Here is a 20,027-nt window from a genome sequence, read left to right as displayed (position 1 = left end):
GATTCTGCTACTGACTGGTCCATTTTCAGACAACTAAGAAACAAATGTACCTCTCTTATTAAAAAGGCTAAATCAGAATATTATTTATCAGTCACAAGTGAAAATCTCAATAATCCACAGAAATTTTGGAAAGTCATCAAGTCTTTATTTAATAGAGCCTTATTTTTTGAATAAGGCGGCTGATTTTGTTGCTGAGCCCCTTACAATTCTTTTTAATTTGTCAATTCAAAATAATGAAATACCATCAGTTTGGAAGTCAGCTTTTGTTACTCCCTTGTTTAAAGGAGGTGATCCAGCAGTTTTAACTAACTATCGGCCTATATCTAATTTATGTGTTTTGTCAAAAATTTTAGAATCCCTTGTTTCAGACCAAATAAAAGAGTTTTTATACTCAAATGAACTTCTCTCTAAACTGCAATCAGGCTTCAGGAAAAAGCACAGTACCATCACTGCTGTTACAAAAGTAATTAATGACATACTTGTCGCCCTTGATAGAAATAAATTTTGTGCATCACTTTTTCTTGATCTGTCGAAAGCTTTTGACACAGTGGACCATGCTGTTTTAAAGCATAGGCTTCTTTGTTTGGGATTGTCTGATTGTGCAGTTTCATGGTTCATGAATTATCTGAGTGACAGGACTCAGTGTGTTAAATGTGATGGTCTATGTTCTGCATTAGTGAAGGTCCACAAGGGGGTGCCACAAGGCTCAATATTGGGTCCTCTCCTGTTTATTATGTATATAAATGAATTGGGCCAAAATGTGTCGGATGCTTATATGCATTTCTATGCTGATGACACGATTATTTATTGTTTTGGATCGTCCCCAGCTAAAGCGGTTGAGTCTTTGCAGAAAGCTTTTGATGTGGTTCAACACACGCTTATGCAGCTTAAACTGGTTCTCAATGCTGATAAGACCAAGCTGATGCTGTTTAGTAATACTAAGAAGGTTTCTAAAGTTCCTCCTTCTGTGTTCACTTTGACTGGAAGTGTCATAGAGGTGGTTCATTTTTATAAGTACCTTGGCATTTGGCTTGATGATGCTCTCACTTATAAACCTCATATAGACAACCTTGTGAAGAAACTCAAACTTAAACTGTCTTTTTTTCTTTCTAAATAAATTTTGTTTTTCTTTTAAAGCAAAAAAGCAGCTAGTCACTGCAACATTTTTATCTGTCTTAGATTATGGTGACCTGGTGTATAGGACCGCTTCAGCACAATGTCTGCATAAGATTGACACTGTTTATCATGCATCTCTGAGATTTATTACGAATTGTAAAAATATGACCCATCATTGTGAATTATATTCCAGAGTGGGATGGCCATCGTTGTCCAACAGGAGATCAGGGCATTGGCATATTTTTATCTATAAGGCCATGCTTGGTCTGTTGCCATCCTACATCAGTAGTTTAATCACATGGAGAAGTGTTGGTTCTTATTCATTGCGATCAAATGATCACTTGCTGCTCTTTGTTCCATTTGCCCAAACAGAACTGGGGAAAAGGGCTTTTGTCTACTCCGCTCCTTCTGCATGGAACTTTTTGGAACTCATTTCCTTAAATGCTTTTAAGTCCAGATTGAGAGAACCTGAAATGACCTGTTTAAATTGTAAATGTTTTTAATTATTTGTGTTGTATAACCTTTATAAATGTAATTGATTGTGTTTTTGCTGCCTCTTGGCCAGGACTCCCTTGAAAAATGGGAGTTAAATAAAGGTTAAAAAAAAATAAAGGTTAAAAAAAAATAAAAAATCACTTGAGGCAAGGCATGTCTCTATGCAATCCTACTGAGAAAGTTATGTAGCATACCTGGATACCTGGAGAACCTGCCTGACCTTTGACACCAGGTAAGCCAGGAAGGCCTGATTGGCCCCTCTCACCCTGCGAACCAATAATCCCTGGTGCTCCTTGTGGTCCCTAAAAATATCCAGTAAGTTGTGATTTTCTCCAGTAAAATGTTTAAAGTTGAATCTAATCCAACATTGTATAACATTTGGATTTATTGATTTGCTGATAATTACTTTTCCCCCCTTGGGTCCTGCATAGCCCTTTTCTCCATCCGGGCCCCTATAGCCCTGAATGAGAGACACTGATTAGTAAGCTAATACATGGTAAATAAACATACAGTATATTTGGATAGTTGATGCACAATATGTCCATTAAAATGTATTGATTTATTCAGTCTCAAAGTCAACTGATTATGCCTCTTTTATTTTTTTTTTTCAAATTAATAATGTATTTTGTTCTTTTAATAATTTTTTCCTCTCTCTTTTATTTGTATGTTTAATTTTTAAAAAAACCATTTATATTTAGCCTTTACTAGTTCATTTTAAATGGTTCATCAGTGGGACACTGATTTTTATATAAAAGTATAAAAATTACATGGAATCTCAGTTAATATGGTCAATTAAAATGGCATTCATTGTTATAAAAGTATTAAAAGTAAATATTAACAGCAAAATGCTGTTTTGAATAAAATATCTTACTGTGACACCTGGAAAGCCTTTTGGACCTGGATCCCCAATCATACCCTATAAACAGATCAATAATCACTGATAGATTGACTATTATTTTATACCAAAAGTTTCTGCAGACTGCCAGCCTAATTATATACACACTGTCAGCTTAAAACATTCATGCATTCAAATCTGAACATTTAATATTATCAGTGTACCCTCAGAATAAACAAAAAAAAGAAGCTTTTGTCATTTCTGATATACAGGTATATTGTGGCATTCTCAAAACATGTTTTCAATTTCTATTTTCTATCCTGCCAGAGCAATATAGCAGCTGGGACTGTTTCAATTCAAATGTACATTGCTAATAAGCTTGATTCAGGCTTATAATACAGCTACATTGTGGGCATCTGTGGGAAAAAATATGACATAAAACTAATGGTTGAAGGTCTGTTCAAGCATAGGCAAGATACAATAACTGCACATTTTGTACAAATTGAGGTGTGACCTTAGACTATGATCTGTCCTGTGACAGATGGAAGCAAAATAAGTAGTTATTGAATTTTTCCTGTGTAGTGCATTATCAGAGACTGAATAGGCATTTTTAACTAGCTTACTTACCATGGGTCCTTCGATGCCTTGTAGTCCTCTGTTTCCAATTGGACCCCCTGGTCCCTTTGCACAAACAAAAACATCTATAGCATCAAATTCCTAAACTTACATTAATTAATGGGTCCCTATTCTACCTATCATATTTGCTCATATTTGAAAGGTTTCCAGTTCATGGTTACACGGAATATGTTTCACATGTGCAAAGAAAGAATGAAGATCAGACTGATATTTCAAACTTACAATGCCACCTTTGAGGCCCTGTGGACCATCCTGACCTGGAAGCCCCTGTGGATAGAGCATTCAGTAACAACACTATCCTTGATTGATTTTAAGTAGACAGACCCATATTTAGTATTTGTTTCTTTATCAGGACCACTTAAATATGCCTACTTAACTGCTTTATTTTGCAAGTAGCATACAGTATGGTAATACAATGCATAACACATGAATTGCTAGTCTACACTGACATACATGTTGAATAACCCACAGATGAAATGTACCTGAGAGCCTGGGTGACCAGGTTGGCCTCTATCTCCTTCTAACCCTCTAGGGCCCTAAGAGAAGGTCAAGACAGGTTTCACTTTATTTCAGCCTCTGAGCATTCTGTATGAAAATGCATCATGAAGTAATGATATAATAGCAAGCATGGTTGGAAGCTAACAGTATACATGTAACAGGATTACATATTTGAAATACAAAATATTTGTAACTATATTCCACTACAGTTACAATTTAAATAGTTGGACATCAGAATACAGCTACATTCAAAGCAAATTTTGATTGCTGAAGGGATTACTTTGCATTTTATTGTTATTTATTTGATGTAGTATTTAGTCTAATCAGTTTTAAAACATTTTTCCATATAAATGATGAGATCAGAAGATGATGTCATTGTGAACCCTCTCTGGGGTTTTGATGCAAGTGTGGAGAAGCAGAAATAGTTAACCTTGTGTAAATTGTCATGTGAACATTTTGCTTTATGCTAAGCTAAAATGCTATTTCTAGCTCTTTTACATGCACATGTTACCAGGCATGATTATATTTTTTTCTATCAAGGAAATTCAGGTTAGATCATATTTTCATTTCTCTCTAGTAAAACATTTGATATTAGGGCAATTATGTACTGCAAAAATCTTATTCTTGATGATAATTTTTTTATTTTTTTCCTGTAAATATATCTGAAAATCCTCAAAACAAGATCAATTTGCTTTATCTCGTTTTAGAAGCAATACTGCATAAGATATTTAGGCTTTTATTTTTCAGAGAATTATTGTCTTGTTATACTGGCAGATTTTTTTTTACATGTTATTAACTTATTTATAGTCAAAACAAGTAAATGAATCTGCCAGTGCTGAAGTAGTAATCCAAAGAATTTATATTACGTTACTGACCTGGAGTAATCTAACGGAATATGTTGCAAACTACATTTTCAGCAGGTATTCTGTAATCTGTAGTGGAATACATTTTAAAAGTAACCCTCCCAACCCTGATGGTAAGTATACCTGAGGGCCTTTCCGGCCAACAGGGCCAGAAGGTCCATTATCCCCCTGTAACAGTAAAAGTGTTTAGGTCTACGATATTCAGTCAATTCACATCTACACTCAGTAAAATGTGATTTTCTCCTGGTCAGTAGTGTAGACCGTCAACATTGATTTTATTTTTATGATTTGTGCAAGGAAGGTATCTTTAGGAAAGATCATTAAAATCACTCACTTCTGAGCCGTTAACCCCTTGTGGACCAACCAATCCTGTAGCACCAGGCGCTCCCTGGCAACACGCACATTTAAATTAACTCAGTGTCATTATCTAGCATTCGTAATTTGTTCTATATACAGTAAGTAGCACAAGGTTCAACTGATTATTTATCCTCACCACTGGCCCTGGAGGACCAAGTTTTCCATTATGTCCTAGATACCCCTGAGAAAATAAAAATACTTTTCAACATCAAGATGAATGTAAATCAAATACATAATGAAGACCAGTTTAGACCAGCACAAATTTCCATGCTGGGCCAGGCTGGTTTATTCTGGTCTAGTTGGTTAACCAGCATAGACTAGCTGTTCACCAACAAAAAAAATACCAACATGTTCAACCAACATGCTGAAGCTGGAAGTCTGGCTGGTTAAGCCTAGTGGGGAAATCAGCAACCGAAACACAATATATGCCGGTGATCAGCTCTGCTGGTCATTATTATTTGAAGCATAATTATTCATGATTATTAATAACAAAATAAATATTATATTAACTCACCTTAGAGCCAGGTGGGCCAGGAATCCCTACAACACCTTGTAAACCAACAGGTCCCTATATATATATATATATATATATATATATATATATATATATATATATATATATATATAAACAAAAGAATATCATGAATAATAACAACTTTGTTGTTTATATAAATAAATTTTAATGCTTTAAATGTATAAATTCTTTCGTGGAACAAAAAGCCAAATATTGTGTACTGTAAGTATATGAATTACTTACTGAAGGACCCGCAGAGCCGGTGAATCCCATCTCTCCTTTTGAGCCCTATAAATATTCAGAAATTTCAACACTCAAAATAACAGTAACAATCACTAGTTTGACAAAATAGGTCTACATATGATGTGTAACATTACTAAATATACTTTAACTTAAAATCTGTGCATTTATTTCTGTGTTGAGTGTAGATATGCTAGTGTTCCCTCCTGAGCCACTTGGGGGCAGTATATGTGTTAAATTGCTGTAAATATACAGACAATAAAATACACTATAAATATTTAAGGTGGAGACCTCCCTTACTTTTTGGCCAGCATGTCCTCTATCTCCACGGGGGCCAGGTGCACCAGGAAAACCCTGCTCGTGGAAAGAGAAAGACAGCTTTATGCACTTATGCAGGGTGAAATTATTGCATGACAGTTGCTGGCACGTGTATATGGAATATTATGTATTTTCAAGTTGTACCTCATCTCCTTTTTCTCCAGAGGGCGCTGTCTCACCTTTGTAGCCAGGAGGACCCTTGAGCCACAACCAGCAACACACAAGTACATGGGTTCAGCAATTTAAGTGCATATGTCTGTCACACAGCATGATTTCACTGCTTCACATTAAACTATCTGAGAGACATAATAGGTGTGAGGGTGTAACAATACAAGGGTGAGTGAATGATGACAGAAATATTAAATTTTTTAGGTTGAACCATTCTTTTTAACTTTTACTACAAAAGCTATTGAAGCTATTACATGCCATCAGTAAAGCTCAGCATCACCTGCAGCCCAGGTACCCCTAGAGGTCCTGTCACCCCATCAAGCCCGTTCTCTCCATCACTTCCTTGAGTACCTGCCCGGCCTCTGACTCCCTTTGGTCCCATGCCACCCTATTATAAAGTGCTTGGTTATAACGTATTCATAAACAGTAGGTGATTTGCATAAGGCCACTGAAGTGATCTGAGCATTGCAACTTTCAAAACATATCAATCAATGGGATGTTTTAAGTTAACTTGAAATCAAAACTGACCCTACTTAGTATATGCACATTCTTGGTATGATTGTGCACAATTTGTTAGTGCATTTTATTCCAAATAAAAAAAAATTATACATTCTGAATCTTTCAGCATAATGCAATAACTTGGTCTACATTAGAAATAATTGTACTTTTGGGCTGCCATCACAAAATGAACTTTTTCAGCTCCTCATCCCCAACAATCTGGCTCCATTCTGGTATTTAACGGCCACTTATCACAATCCAATCAACGATCCAATCAATTCCTGAGGCAGGGGTGTGTCCATGGGTAAGCTAGGGTGGGCATAGTCCTGGCAATGCCATTGTCCCGATGGATAAAATTAAGTTTTGATTTTAAATTCTTTTAAATTCTAAATGTTTTCTCACTTAATATTCTAATTTATTTAGGAATATGTCAGATTATGGAATCAAAATGGGTTTCAAACAGCGTTTCATGTTTAAATTCAATAATCTGTGTTGGAATAACATGTAATTTCTCACATTTGCTATTCTGAATATATGTACAAACAGAGAAGTTAAAAATCAAAATATATTAAGATACCATTTTGAACTTACCATATCGCCTCTGTGACCTGGTGGTCCTGTCTGACCTGGATCTCCGGGTAACCCCTTCAGAAATTGCACATTTTTAACACTATTAACACAGGAATGTGATGATATATACATAACACATCAGTCTGTATTGATGGTATTCTGTGTTTGATCTGTTTGTACTCACAGGTAGCCCAGGTCTCCCCAACTCACCCATTGGTCCAGGGAGGCCTATTTCTCTCTATGGAACATCAGAAGGAAATTGTTTAATAAGAGAGAACATTTTACTTAACCCTCCTATTCTGTTAAAGAAGGGACTCTTACTTTACTGCTCATGGTCATTTTTGAAACAGTACAGGTGTTACTTTTATGTACCATAACTTGACTAAAAACCTACACTTCTATGATTTAAAAAATTAGGAAATTATGAGAATGTGTCATGTATTGGGTGCAGAATGCTGCCATTTGGTGAAAAAAGAAAATGAACACAACTTGAAAATCATGTTACAGTATGTCAATAATAGCCAAAAGATGGCTGCAGTGTTTATGCAACCACCAATACATTATTCAAATATTATTTTTCAAAGTGTTTTTTTTTTTGTTTTGTTTTTTTATTATTGTTTTGATGTGCCTGTTTTTTGCCATAATGTCACATTATGCTTACAGTCAAGCCTGACCTGGTGTTACAAAGAGAAAACATAAAAGGATAATTATGTTCACAATATTTTAACCATCAAAATGTAATCACTCAAAGTAAATAAATAATAATGTAAAGAAAAGGAAGTCTCAGACTTTGTTCTCTGTGTGTGCGTGTGGGTCCGTGTGCTGCATTGTGTGCATGTTATGGTCTTACCACCCTCATTTATGTGTGAGTGTTCTGCATTGTGGCTGATTTATAATTTTTATTTGACATAATAAGAAAAAAATTATTGTTATAGTGTCACCAGTTCATTGGTATGTGTGTGTGTGTGTGTGTGTGTGTGTGTGTGTGTGTGTGTGTGTGTGAGCGTGTATTTATCACTTTGTGGGGACCAAATGTCCCCATAAGGATAGTAAAACCCGAAATTTTTGACCTTGTGGGGACATTTTTTTGGTCCCCATGAGGAAAACATCTTATAAATCATACTAAATTATATTTTTTGAAAATGTAAAAATGCAGAAAGTTTTCTGTGAGGGTTTGGTTTAGGGGTAGGGTTAGGTTTAGGGGATAGAATATAAAGTTTGTACAGTATAAAAACCATTATGTCTATGGAAAGTCCCCATAAAACATGGAAACACAACATGTGTGTGTGTGTGTGTGTGTGTGTGTGTGTGTGTGTGTGTGTGTGTGTGTGTGTGTGTGTGTGTGTGTGTGTGTGTTAGGTTTTGCAGTCTGCATGTTTTATAGTCTCATTCCTTCTGTGTGTGTTTGTTTTGCATTGTGGCTGATTTATATATTTTATTTCCTATGGTCAGACAATTTTGACAGTGAACAGTAAAGGTGTCTTTTTTTTTTACCACTTAGACTTATCGAATAAAATGTGTGTGAGTGTTCAGATGGCTGGTGGAGGAAAGGTCACCAAGTCTTTTAATGCTCAGATGAGATGAAGGAAACTATTTTTATTACATCGGAAAAATGGATTTCAGTTAAAAATGACCAAACATATAGGAAGGTTAAAGGTGCACTCAGTAATTTATTTATGTACTGTATGTTGCGCTTTTGTTGTTGCCTGTGTGGCAGTTGTCTTGGACTTTTACTGACACTTAGTGCCGTGGATGCAGCATCATGCAACAGCAGTAGTCAATAGTCATCCATGCCACTGAGGATTCTTCAACTCAAGTGAGTGTACATCATTTTTAACATGGTTTTCAAAAGTAATATTAATTTCTTAGGGGTACAACCATTTTACTGAGTGCACTTTTAATATTCTATTGATGCATCTCAGTTAAATCCAAGCGTGAATACTTACAGGCCATCCAGCTGCCAGCAGCTGATAATAAGATGTTCTCTACAAAACAAACAGATAAAGAGAGCCTTACATGACATTATTTGAATCACGTAGAATGAGTTCATGATATCAACTTGAGAGAAATGCCTGACCAGCATTAATGGGGATGAAATATGCTCAACAGATCCTCAATCTAAGCTCTTTTAACACTTACTGTCTGCGTGTTTCAGTCCATCTCAAAGAGAAACACAAACAAGGGAGTGTTGAGAGGCAGCTCTCCTGCTCAAATAGAGGTTAAGGACTAAGGGACAGTGTAAGCCGTCTCTGCTGTGTGGGCTGGAAAAGCCCAGTCCTCAAACCCACACAGAGACACACACTCTGTGTTGCCTTTTTATTGAATCACCCAGACTGCCTCTACCTTATACAATATTTGTCTTGGCACATGCTCCAGGGCAGGGGTTCCGGTGATCCAGTGAAGGCGAGTTTAAGAGGAATCGGACCTCCCCATACAGTTGCCTTTTGCAAGTCCCATTGAACCAAAGGGGGTGAGAGAGAACATCTGTCAAAACCTCCTAACAACACTGTAACTATTATACAGAATTCACAGCAGAGCATCAGAACAAACAAGGATTGCATGTAGCAGTGCTAAGGCTTCAGTTTAAAGTACCTCAATGAAAAAATTGTACCTAATTACAGTCCTTTGAGATCCCATTCAACCATTCCCATCTTAACAGGTTCCATATGCACAAAGGACAAATAATACAAACTAGCTTTGAAATAGATCACAGTGCAAAGTCAAGAGGTGACCAGAGGAAACCTTACAGGTGAGGATTGTTATTTCTGTGCCACTAGGTCACCAAACTAAATAGCAAAAATAATGCCAGTTTTCAAACAATACCCTTGTCTTCCATTGGCCAAACAAAAAATGGTTCAAAATTAAATAACATCATATTTATTTTCATTTTAAAGCGACAGCATTTAATTATATCCACTTTATCAGCAACAGTGCATGAACGTGAATCCCGAGACATCTGCCTGTCTGGCCAATCATGAATGAGCTCTGTGTTCATCAGCGCTTCTGCAGATCCTCTTGAGCAACTGCAGCGACTGCACCAGCCGGATGCTCTCGAAACACACTCATGGTACTTTAACGTCGTATGTAACTGTGTTTGACAAAATTTTTTACCATGGGGGGTGGGGGGAGGGGGGGTCCAAGATGGCTGCCTGATCAGACGTGTTTGTTTGAGCTCTCGCACCAACTGTACTTAGATAGTGCAAAAATGACTTTTAGTTATCTGTACACTGTGTTTGCTATCTTGTAACATCTTTGACTTAAAGTGACCCTTTGTACTGCGTCGCCATGGGGCGTAAATGTGGCTATTCGAATTACCCTTTGGTGGCTGCTAAGCAGGCTAGTGATAGCACGTGCTTCGCTAGCCAGCAGTGGCCATGATTAAGTAGTCTCCTGTGCGAATGAGGAAGATATGTTTAATTTAGCTGAAGTTGAGTATCCTGCATCACCCCAAGTAAATCGCCGATCTCAAAGAAAAGACCAAGTGAAGATGCTCAAGCTGATATCTCATCGCAGCTGCATAATGCAGTTGATGAACTACCGCTCCGATGCGATAAAAAATATATATATATCTCTGACTGGTCTGCCAAAACAGAAAGTCAGACAGGCCAGATCAGGCCTACTAACTATTCTTGAACACCAAAGGGCACCCATCTGGAGTATTTTTATTTTTTTTGTATATAAACATGCACTGGACATACATCTTTTACCTTTTTCATATATCTCGTAGCACTTTTAAAAGATGCGGTGTCAAATTACATCTCTGAAAAGGAGTACCCATTAGGTTTCATTCAGCTGAGCTGTTCTTGCTGTTTAGAGCACAAACGCATCCTGGATAAGTTATTGTGCCCAGCTACGCTATATTTAATTATTGGTTTAAGTAAACATGCACATTATGGACGTCTTAGGCTGTATTGATGTATTTCTGGTGATGTGCAGGGTGATACTGTATCATGTTTTCAGCTCATGTAGGTATTGATTGCTTGTGAACCAGTCATAATATGATTCAAGCTTTTCAAAAGGAACTGTTCTTGAAGGATGGGACAGTTCAAAACATTATTGGACCCAACAGCAAAACTGCAAGTAACCCCTTTCATTCATGAATGTTTCAAATGGCATGACTGTTTGATGGTGCTGCAATGCTTACGTGAACATTTTGATATATTCAGATGTAATGTGAAATTTTGTTTTATAATGTTGTGGACCTGGTTCATTCTCTTCCAATTGAGTTTCAATTCGAGGTGCTGCACAATGTTAGCCAATCAAAACATTACATTGAAGTTTAAAGGAGATGCTGAGGCCAAAACCCTGTGTTTCAGACAGAGGGCCAGAGACAGGGTGGAAAAATAATCAGACTGTATATTACAAAATTATGTTTTGGTTCTAAAAAAACTTTACTTACATTATCAGTGGACCTCAGGGAAGATACATATACTCAATATACAGTGCATATACAGTGCTTCACTTTTTCCACATTTTGTTATGTTACAGCCTTATTCCAAAAATGGATTAAATTAATTATTTTCCTCAAAATTCTACAAACAATACCCCATAATGACAATATGATTTTGTTTGAAATCTTTGCAAATTTATTAAAAATAAAAAACGAAAAAAATCACATGTACATAAGTATTCACAGCCTTTGCCATGACACTCAAAATTGAGCTCAGGTGCATACTGTTTCCACTGATCATCCTTGAGATCTTTCCACAACTTGATTGGAGTCCACCTGTGGTAAATTCAGTTGATTGAACATGATTTGGAAAGGCACACACCTGTCTATATAAGGTCCCACAGTTAACAACAGTGCATGTCAGAGCACAAACCAAGCCATGAAGTCCAAGAAATTGTCTGTAGACCTCCGAGACAGGATTGTATCGAGGCACAGATCTGGGGAAGGTTACAGAAACATTTCTGCAGCATTGAGGGTCACAATGAGCACAGTTGCCTCCATCATCCGTAAATGGAAGAAGTTTGGAACCACTAGGACTCTTCCTAGAGTTGGCCGCCCGGCCAAACTGAGTGATCGGGGGAGAAGGGCCTTAGTCAGGGAGGTGACCAAGAACCTGATGGTCACTCTGACAGAGCTCCTTCCAGAAGAACAACCATCTCTGCAGCACTCCATTAATCAGGCCTGTATGGTAGAGTGGCCAGACGGAAGCCACTCATTGGTGAAAGGCACATGACAGCCCACCTGAAGTTTGCCAAAAGGCACCTGAAGGACTCTCAGACCATGAGAAACAAAATTATCTGGTCTGATGAAACAAAGATTGAACTTTTTGGCCTGAATGGCAAGTGTCATGTCTGGAGGAAACCAGGCACCGCACATCACCTTGCCAATACCATCCCTACAGTGAAGCATGGTGGTAGAAGCATCATGCTGTGGGGATGTTTTTCAGCGGCAGGATCTGGGAGACTAGTCAGGATTGAGGGAAAGATGAATGCAGCAATGTACAGAAACATCCTTGATGAAAACCTGCTCCAGAGAGCTCTGGACCTCAGACTGGGGCAAAGGTTCATCTTCCAACAGGACAACGACCATAAGCACACAGCCAAGATAACAAAGGAGTGGCTATGGGACAACTCTGTGAATGTCCTTGAGTGGCCCAGCCAGAGCCCATACTTGAACCTGATTTAACATCTCTGGAGAGATCTGAAAATGGCTGTGCACCGACGCTCCTCATCCAACCTGATGGAGCTTGAGAGGTCCTGCAAAGAAGAATGTGAGAAACTGCCCAAAAATAGGTGTGCAAAGTTTGTAGCATAATATACAAAAATACTTGAGGCTGTTGCCAAAGGTGCTTCAACAAAGTATTGAGCAAAGTGTGTGAATACTTATGTCCATGTGATTTTTATCTGTTGTCTGTTGGATCTGTTGTCCACTTATCTGTTGTCCAATGTCTGTTTCTTTGCCCAATCTATCCTTTTCTTTTTGTTTCAAAAGTGGCTTTTTCTTTGCAATTCTTCCCATAAGGCCTGCACCCCTGAGTCTTCTCTTTAATGTTGTACATGAAACTGGTGTTGAGCAGGTAGAATTCAATTAAGCTGTCAGCTGAAGACATGTGAGGCATCTATTTCTCAAACTAGAGACTCTGCTGTACTTATCCTCTTGTTTAGTTGTACATCTGGCCTTCCACATCTCTTTCAGTTCTTGTTAAAGCAAGTTGTCCTTTGTCTTTGTACACCTTTGTATGAAATTCTCAGTTTTTTGGCAATTTGAAGCATTGGATAGCCTTCATTCCTCAAAACAATTATTGACTGATAAGTTTCTAGAGAAAGCTGTAAAAATATTTTTGCCATTTTTGACCTAATATTGACCTTAAGACATGCCAGTCTATTGCATACAGTGGCAAAACAAAGACAATGTTAAGCTTCATTTAACGATCCAAATAGCTTTCAGCAGTGTTTGATATAATGGCAAGTGATTTTCTAGTACCAAATTAGCAATTTAGCATGATTACTCAAGGATAAGGTGTTAGAGTGATGGCTGCTGGAAATGGGGCCTGTCTAGATTTGATCAAAAAAAAAACTTTTTCAAGTAGTGATGGTCCTGTTTTTTACATAAGTAATGTCATGTCTATACTTTGTGATCGGTTGAATGCCGCTTTGTTGAATTTCCATCGGAAAGAGCTAAATCTGTTCATTATACCAAACTTTTGGCTGCAGTGCATATATACAGTATCTATCTATCTACATACATACATACATACATACATACAGTGGGTATGGAAAGTATTCAGACCCCCTTAAATTTTTCACTCTTTGTTATATTGCAGCCATTTGCTAAAATCATTTAAGTTCATTTTTTTTCCTCATTATTGTACACACAGCACCCCATATTGACAGAAAAACACAGAATTGTTGACATTTTTGCAAATTTATTAAAAAAGAAAAACTGAAATATCACATGGTCCTAAGTATTCAGACCCTTTGCTGTGACACTCATATATTTAACTCAGGTGCTGTCCATTTCTTCTGATCATCCTTGAGATGGTTCTACACCTTCAATTGAGTCCAGCTGTGTTTGATTATACAGATTGGACTTGATTAGGAAAGCCACACACCTGTCTATATAAGACCTTACAGCTCACAGTGCATGTCAGAGCAAATGAGAATCATGAGGTCAAAGGAACTGCCTGAAGAGCTCAGAGACAGAATTGTGGCAAGGCACAGATCTGGCCAAGGTTACAAATTTCTGCTGCCCTTAAGGTTCATAAGAGCACAGTGGCCTCCATAATCCTTAAATGGAAGACGTTTGAGACGACCAGAACCCTTCCTAGAGCTGGCTGTCCGGCCAAACTGAGCTATCGGGGGAGAAGAGCCTTGGTGAGAGCGGTAAAGAAGAACCCAAAGATCACTGTGGCTGAGCTCCAGAGATGCAGTCGGGAGATGGGAGAAAGTTGTAGTAAGTCAACCGTCACTGCAGCCATCCACCAGTCGGGGCTTTATGGCAGAGTGGCCCGATGGAAGCCTCTCAGTGCAAGACACATGAAAGCCCGCATGGAGTTTGCTAAAAAACACCTGAAGGACTCCAAGATGGTGATAAATAAGATTCTCTGGTCTGATGAGACCAAGATAGAACTTTTTGGCCTTAATTCTAAGCGGTATGTGTGGAGAAAACCAGGCACTGCTCATCACCTGTCCAATTCAGTCTCAACAGTGAAGCATGGTGGTGGCAGCATCATGCTGTGGGGGTGTTTTTCAGCTGCAGGGACAGGACGACTGGTTGCAATTGAGGGAAAGATGAATGCAGCCAAGTACAGGGATATCCTGGACGAAAACCTTCTCCAGAGTGCTCTGGACCTCAGACTGGGCCGAACGTTCACCTTCCAACAAGACAATGACCCTAAGCACACTGCTAAAATAACGAAGGAGTGGCTTCACAACAACTCCGTGACTGTTCTTGAATGGCCCAGCCAGAGCCCTGACTTAAACCCAATTGAGCATCTCTGGAGAGACCTGAAAATGGCTGTCCACCAACGTTTACCATCCAACCTGACAGAACTGGAGAGGATCTGCAAGGAGGAATGGCAGAGGATACCCAAATCCAGATGTGAAAAACTTGTTGCATCTTTCCCAAAAAGACTAATGGCTGTATTAGATCAAAAGGGTGCTTCTACTAAATACTGAACAAAGGGTCTGAATACTTAGGACCATGTGATATTTCAGTTTTTCTTTTTTAATAAATGTGCAAAAATGTCAACAATTCTGTGATTTTCTGTCAATATGGGGAGCTGTGTGTACAATAATGAGGAAAAAAAATGAACTTAAATGATTTTAGCAAATGGCTGCAATATAACAAAAAAGTGAAACATTTAAGGGGGTCTGAATACTTTCCATACCCACTGTATATTTAAGCAATATCACACAAGCAAGAGGCACGAGCATGAGCCTGCGGCCACGTGCCTGTGGCCGAATCACAGCAGTGCTGATGTAGGGCCATATTGCACGATTACGAGTGTGATATTGCTTAAATATATGTATATAAATATAAAACAAAAGGCATACATTTGAATGAAATGCAGCACCTGTCAAGCAAAATATTTCACAATCATTCACTTGAAAATTAAGTAATTAATTAAACACTTTCTGGTTGTCAAACTTTGTGGAACATGTTTTAAGTTTAATGTTTAAACTTGTTTAATGTGATGAACTACACCAGTGGCTACTCTGCTAGGGCACCTGTGTGAACTTAAGGGGAATCTCATACATTCACTTAAAATTAACTTGAAACAAAATGGCTATGAAAACTGTCCAAACACTTTTTAGGCCACTGTAAATCCCCCTCTATTAGAAAGGTCCCTATTAAAGGAGTCCCTTATCTACCACCCATGATTCTACATACTGTACATGACTAGTCTCTGGAGGACTACACACATCCATCACAGCAGAGCATTCTGCCAGATGATGACAAAACATTATTGGACACGCTCCTCAAATAACCGTTAAATAATGCCAAGAGGCACAAGCTGATGTTCTCAACAGTTTTTGATTATGAGAATCTACAGGGAGGTCAGACCTGTGGTCTTAGAATTACACTTAAATATATGCACAGAAATAGAGATTCACAAATAGAGAGAACACAGTGCCTGGCAGGGACACAGACATGACTACAGTAGGTCATCGTACAGCTTGCAAAACAGGGTGGTGGCTCATTGCACAGTGTACAACTGTGGTAAATGTATTTATTTTTATCCTTCAAGATCATAGATCTAACAATTTCATGGCTTGTCGGACTACAAAACCTAATGCATTAGCTACCATCACAACACTATAAAGCAGTGGCTCTCAACTGGTGGGTTGTGACGCAAAAATGGGGGGCATTCTGGGTTCAATACAAGTAAAGCTCAATCAACAGCATTTGTGGCATAATATTGATTACCAAAAAAAAAATAAAAAAAAGAAATTATATATATATATATACACACACACTAAAACCATAAAATGACTATAAAAATTAAGATTTAAACAACATTACAGCTCAAATAATACATGTGTTTTAACAGAAGCATTAATGCAAGTGATTTTATAAAATTATAAGCTTCTCATTTCTGCATTTAAGCCTCCAAAAATTGGTCCCATTCACTTCCATTGTGACTGCCTCACTATAACTTTTTTTAAAGAGAAGGAAGAACAAGTCAAAATTATTTTTAGTTGTAATCAACATCAAAACAATCACAAATGTTGTTGATTGAGCTTAACTTGTATTGAACTAGGAATATTCCTTTAAAAGCTGTAAAAGTGCTGTTTATTGTTCAAGCTAACTATTTGAACCTTATTGTAAAGTGTTACTGTGACAGGGCGGAGGTCGGGCCGGGTCGTGATTATACACACCCGGTCCCTTATCAGGCTAATTAAGCCTCCGAGAGGGATAAAGGCCGATTGGGGACGGTGGTACGATGAGAGAAAGATAATTTACAGACATGTCCATCATGTGTGTGTGTGTGTTTGTCTTTAATGAAGTTAATCAATAAAATATTATTTATATCGCCAGGACGGTTCTCGCCTCCTCCTTTCCATTGAACTGCTTTACACTGTTCCGAAGTCAGTGAAGGAGGAGGGATACGCCATAGTAGAGTTCTCGCCTCTACCATCCACAACAACGGAGCAGCCCGGCCGCCTGGAAACAGAGGAACGGCCGCCGACCGCAAGGGGAGAAGGGGCTAGCTGCCGACCGCCTGGAGCAGGAGAACCGTTGCCAGGGGTGGGGGAGACCCCTTCTGTTCCCCGAGAACGTTTCCCTCCCCTTGTCCCCTCCCTCATCCAGGTAGACGGGGATGACCTGCCGGCAGATGGGGCTTAGGGCACGCCCTCCCCCAGGGAAAGAGGGGGGGAGGGTTGTACGTCATGCCGGGGGCTCCCCTGCCTGAGAGAACGAGAGAGGAATGTGACAGGGTGGAGGACGGGACCGGGTCGTGATTATACACACCCGGTCCCTTATCAGGCTAATTAAGCCTCCGAGAGGGATAAAGGCCGATTGCGGATGGTGGTGCGACGAGAGAGAGATCGTTTACGGACATGTCCGTCATGTGTGTGTGTTTGTCTTTTGTTTAAGTTAACTATTGTTTATATCGCCAGGCCGGTTCTCGCCTCCTCCTTTCCACTGAACTGCTTTACAGTTACCAAATTCATATAATCATGCATAGTCTACTATATGTCATGTTAAGTGTTTTGCATATTATTGGGCAGTGGTGGCTCAGTGGTTGAGGCTCAGGGTTACTGACCAGAAGGTCGGGGGTTCAAGCCCCAGCACCACCAAGACGCCACTGTTGGGCCCTTGAGCAAGGCACTTAACTCCAGGTTGCTCTGGGGGGATTGTCCCTGTAATAAGTGCACTGTAAGTCGCTTTGGATAAAAGCGTCTGCCAAATGTAAATATGCAGGTAATGATAATATGGATACATTTCAGTGTTTGATTTTTCATTTTTTTCATTTTTTTATGAGAAACAATTTTGGTACTATGTTGGGTCCCCACTTGAAGTCCAAGGTTAATTCTGGGTCCAGAAGCAAAACTTGATGAAAACTCATATTAAATAGGACAATTCTACAGAATATGGCGTGTGAAGGCATACCCTGAATGCAGCCCAGTCCTCTTCCGTATTCCTCCAAAGGTAAAGCATTGGGAGTCCTGGTGGTCCTGGGGGTCCTTTTATGCCTCTTTGGCCATCTGCCCCTCTGACTCCTTGAGAACCCTGTTTAGAGATATAAATCACAGTCAATGCCTTCATCTTCACAGAACAAGTTTATGTTGCATATACACTGCATTGAGATACTGTGTATCAGGTTGATAATATAGAACTGTTGTTTTTAAAGAATTGCAAATTCAAGTGTTTTGTCTTACCTTATGCCCTTTGTATCCAATGTAGCCCATTTTACCTGTGCACCCCTGTGCAAACAACAACAGCCAGATCATTCATTGAGAAACACTTGTAAAATATTAAACTGAGGGTTCTACATCTGAACTTTTTGAGTTTGTAATTCAAATTAATTTACCAAAGAGTGAGAATGTTGCTGTTATCTGATGATGTAATATCAAAGATTTGATCAACCATCAGAGCAAAGTTTATGGAAGACTGGTTTCCATGTTTAAATACATCTAAGGAAATCAAGCCACAGTATAAGCAAAAGACTTTGTAGATCCATGAGACTCATGAGCAAATTAATATTTATAGGCCTGTGCCTTTTTAATCTTATGTCAATTATGTAATGTGACTCCAATTTGTAGAGTGCTGCCAAACCAAACTTTATGCAAAGTGCAAATTTAGAATTGAAAATTTAATAGAGCATAGCATTAGAAGGCTGCAATTTAGAAAAGGACAGATGTAATAGATGGTTATGTTACTACTGTAGATCTGTGACCAAAGCATCAAAGGATTGTTCCTAAAATCTATTTTCAAAGAGAGAAAGATTATACAACATTTAGGTTTTGGCAGTAAAGTTTTCCAAAATATCACTGAAATAGGTTTGGATACATAATACAATCAAGAATAGTTTAAGAAACATGCAAAGAGGTTTTCAGACCAGCAATTTCATGGGATTTGAGATCACAATTGGCTAGTTACCGATTCTAACAACTAAAAAGTGAGCAAAGTGTTCAGTTATAACAGACACAGGAAAAATCACAGTTACTGTAAATTTCCTAAAATATTTTATATTTGTCAGACACACCAACCTCTTGAAAAACTGACTAGCCACTTGTAGGCTGTTTTCAATTTCAATGCCAAGACAGTTGACCATGGAAATATTATTGCTTTTTCATGTCTGTAACTCTGGGATGTCACTACTAGGGTATAACTGCTCTCTTGCAAAAATATCAGTTGGGGGAGGTCTTTGGGATTTAATTTCCTGTTGCCACATGCTAAATTCAGGAAATGTACATCCACTCATCTGGCAGCTGCTTTAATCAAAAGTAATTTATTGTGTATTCACAGTATATATTTTATAAGTATCTGTGTTCCCTGGGAATCAAACCCGTGACACTGTCTGTTGTTGAGCTACAGGAACATCAGAAAATTACTTCATCAGATGCCCTGAGAACCCATGCTTTGCCTCATTTCATCATCATAGTTGTTGCAGCAACTTACTCTTTTCCCTTGAGTTCCAACAGGCCCCTGGGGTCCACCAACTAGCCTGTATCTCCTTCCATCCATGCCTACTACAACATCACCATGTTTACGTGCAACTCTTGCAGTGCTCGAGTGCTTGTAATCAGCTTTTCCAATAACATTTGGTCTTTCATAGCTGCTTTGTGAGCGGTCATCGACCAAAGCTTGTTGAACTAATTCACTGGATAACCCAGGAGTAAATAAATAACCTTCTTCAGTCAGCTGGTTTAACTCATGTTCCGAATCCAATGTAGATTTGACTAGATTCCTTTGACCGGATGATTGCTTCACATTCAACATAGAATCCAGATCAGTGAT

At 38.5% G+C, this 20,027-nt stretch overlaps 1 protein-coding gene across 1 annotated transcript in view; it reads right to left on the bottom strand.

Moving 5' to 3' along the window:
• Positions 1–18,283, bottom strand: part of LOC127629271 (collagen alpha-1(I) chain-like) — a 45,329-nt gene extending 27,046 nt beyond the window's left edge. The window contains exons 1-18 of the mRNA XM_052106430.1: positions 18,177–18,283; positions 9,055–9,093; positions 7,293–7,346; positions 7,130–7,183; positions 6,321–6,428; positions 6,017–6,070; positions 5,855–5,908; positions 5,558–5,602; positions 5,315–5,368; positions 4,937–4,981; positions 4,778–4,831; positions 4,567–4,611; positions 3,565–3,618; positions 3,305–3,349; positions 3,074–3,127; positions 2,483–2,527; positions 2,018–2,071; positions 1,806–1,913 (exon numbers count right to left, since the gene is read on the bottom strand). Of these exons, the coding sequence (XP_051962390.1) occupies positions 1,806–1,913; positions 2,018–2,071; positions 2,483–2,527; positions 3,074–3,127; positions 3,305–3,349; positions 3,565–3,618; positions 4,567–4,611; positions 4,778–4,831; positions 4,937–4,981; positions 5,315–5,368; positions 5,558–5,602; positions 5,855–5,908; positions 6,017–6,070; positions 6,321–6,428; positions 7,130–7,183; positions 7,293–7,346; positions 9,055–9,093; positions 18,177–18,224 (1,014 nt within the window). The 5' untranslated portion in view covers positions 18,225–18,283. The remainder of the gene's footprint in view (positions 1–1,805; positions 1,914–2,017; positions 2,072–2,482; positions 2,528–3,073; positions 3,128–3,304; positions 3,350–3,564; positions 3,619–4,566; positions 4,612–4,777; positions 4,832–4,936; positions 4,982–5,314; positions 5,369–5,557; positions 5,603–5,854; positions 5,909–6,016; positions 6,071–6,320; positions 6,429–7,129; positions 7,184–7,292; positions 7,347–9,054; positions 9,094–18,176) is intronic.
• Between the last annotated feature and the right edge of the window lie 1,744 nt (positions 18,284–20,027).

Source organism: Xyrauchen texanus, chromosome 3 (assembly GCF_025860055.1).
Source record: "Xyrauchen texanus isolate HMW12.3.18 chromosome 3, RBS_HiC_50CHRs, whole genome shotgun sequence".
Lineage (NCBI taxonomy): Eukaryota > Metazoa > Chordata > Actinopteri > Cypriniformes > Catostomidae > Xyrauchen > Xyrauchen texanus.
This window is presented reverse-complemented; position numbering and strand designations above follow the sequence as displayed.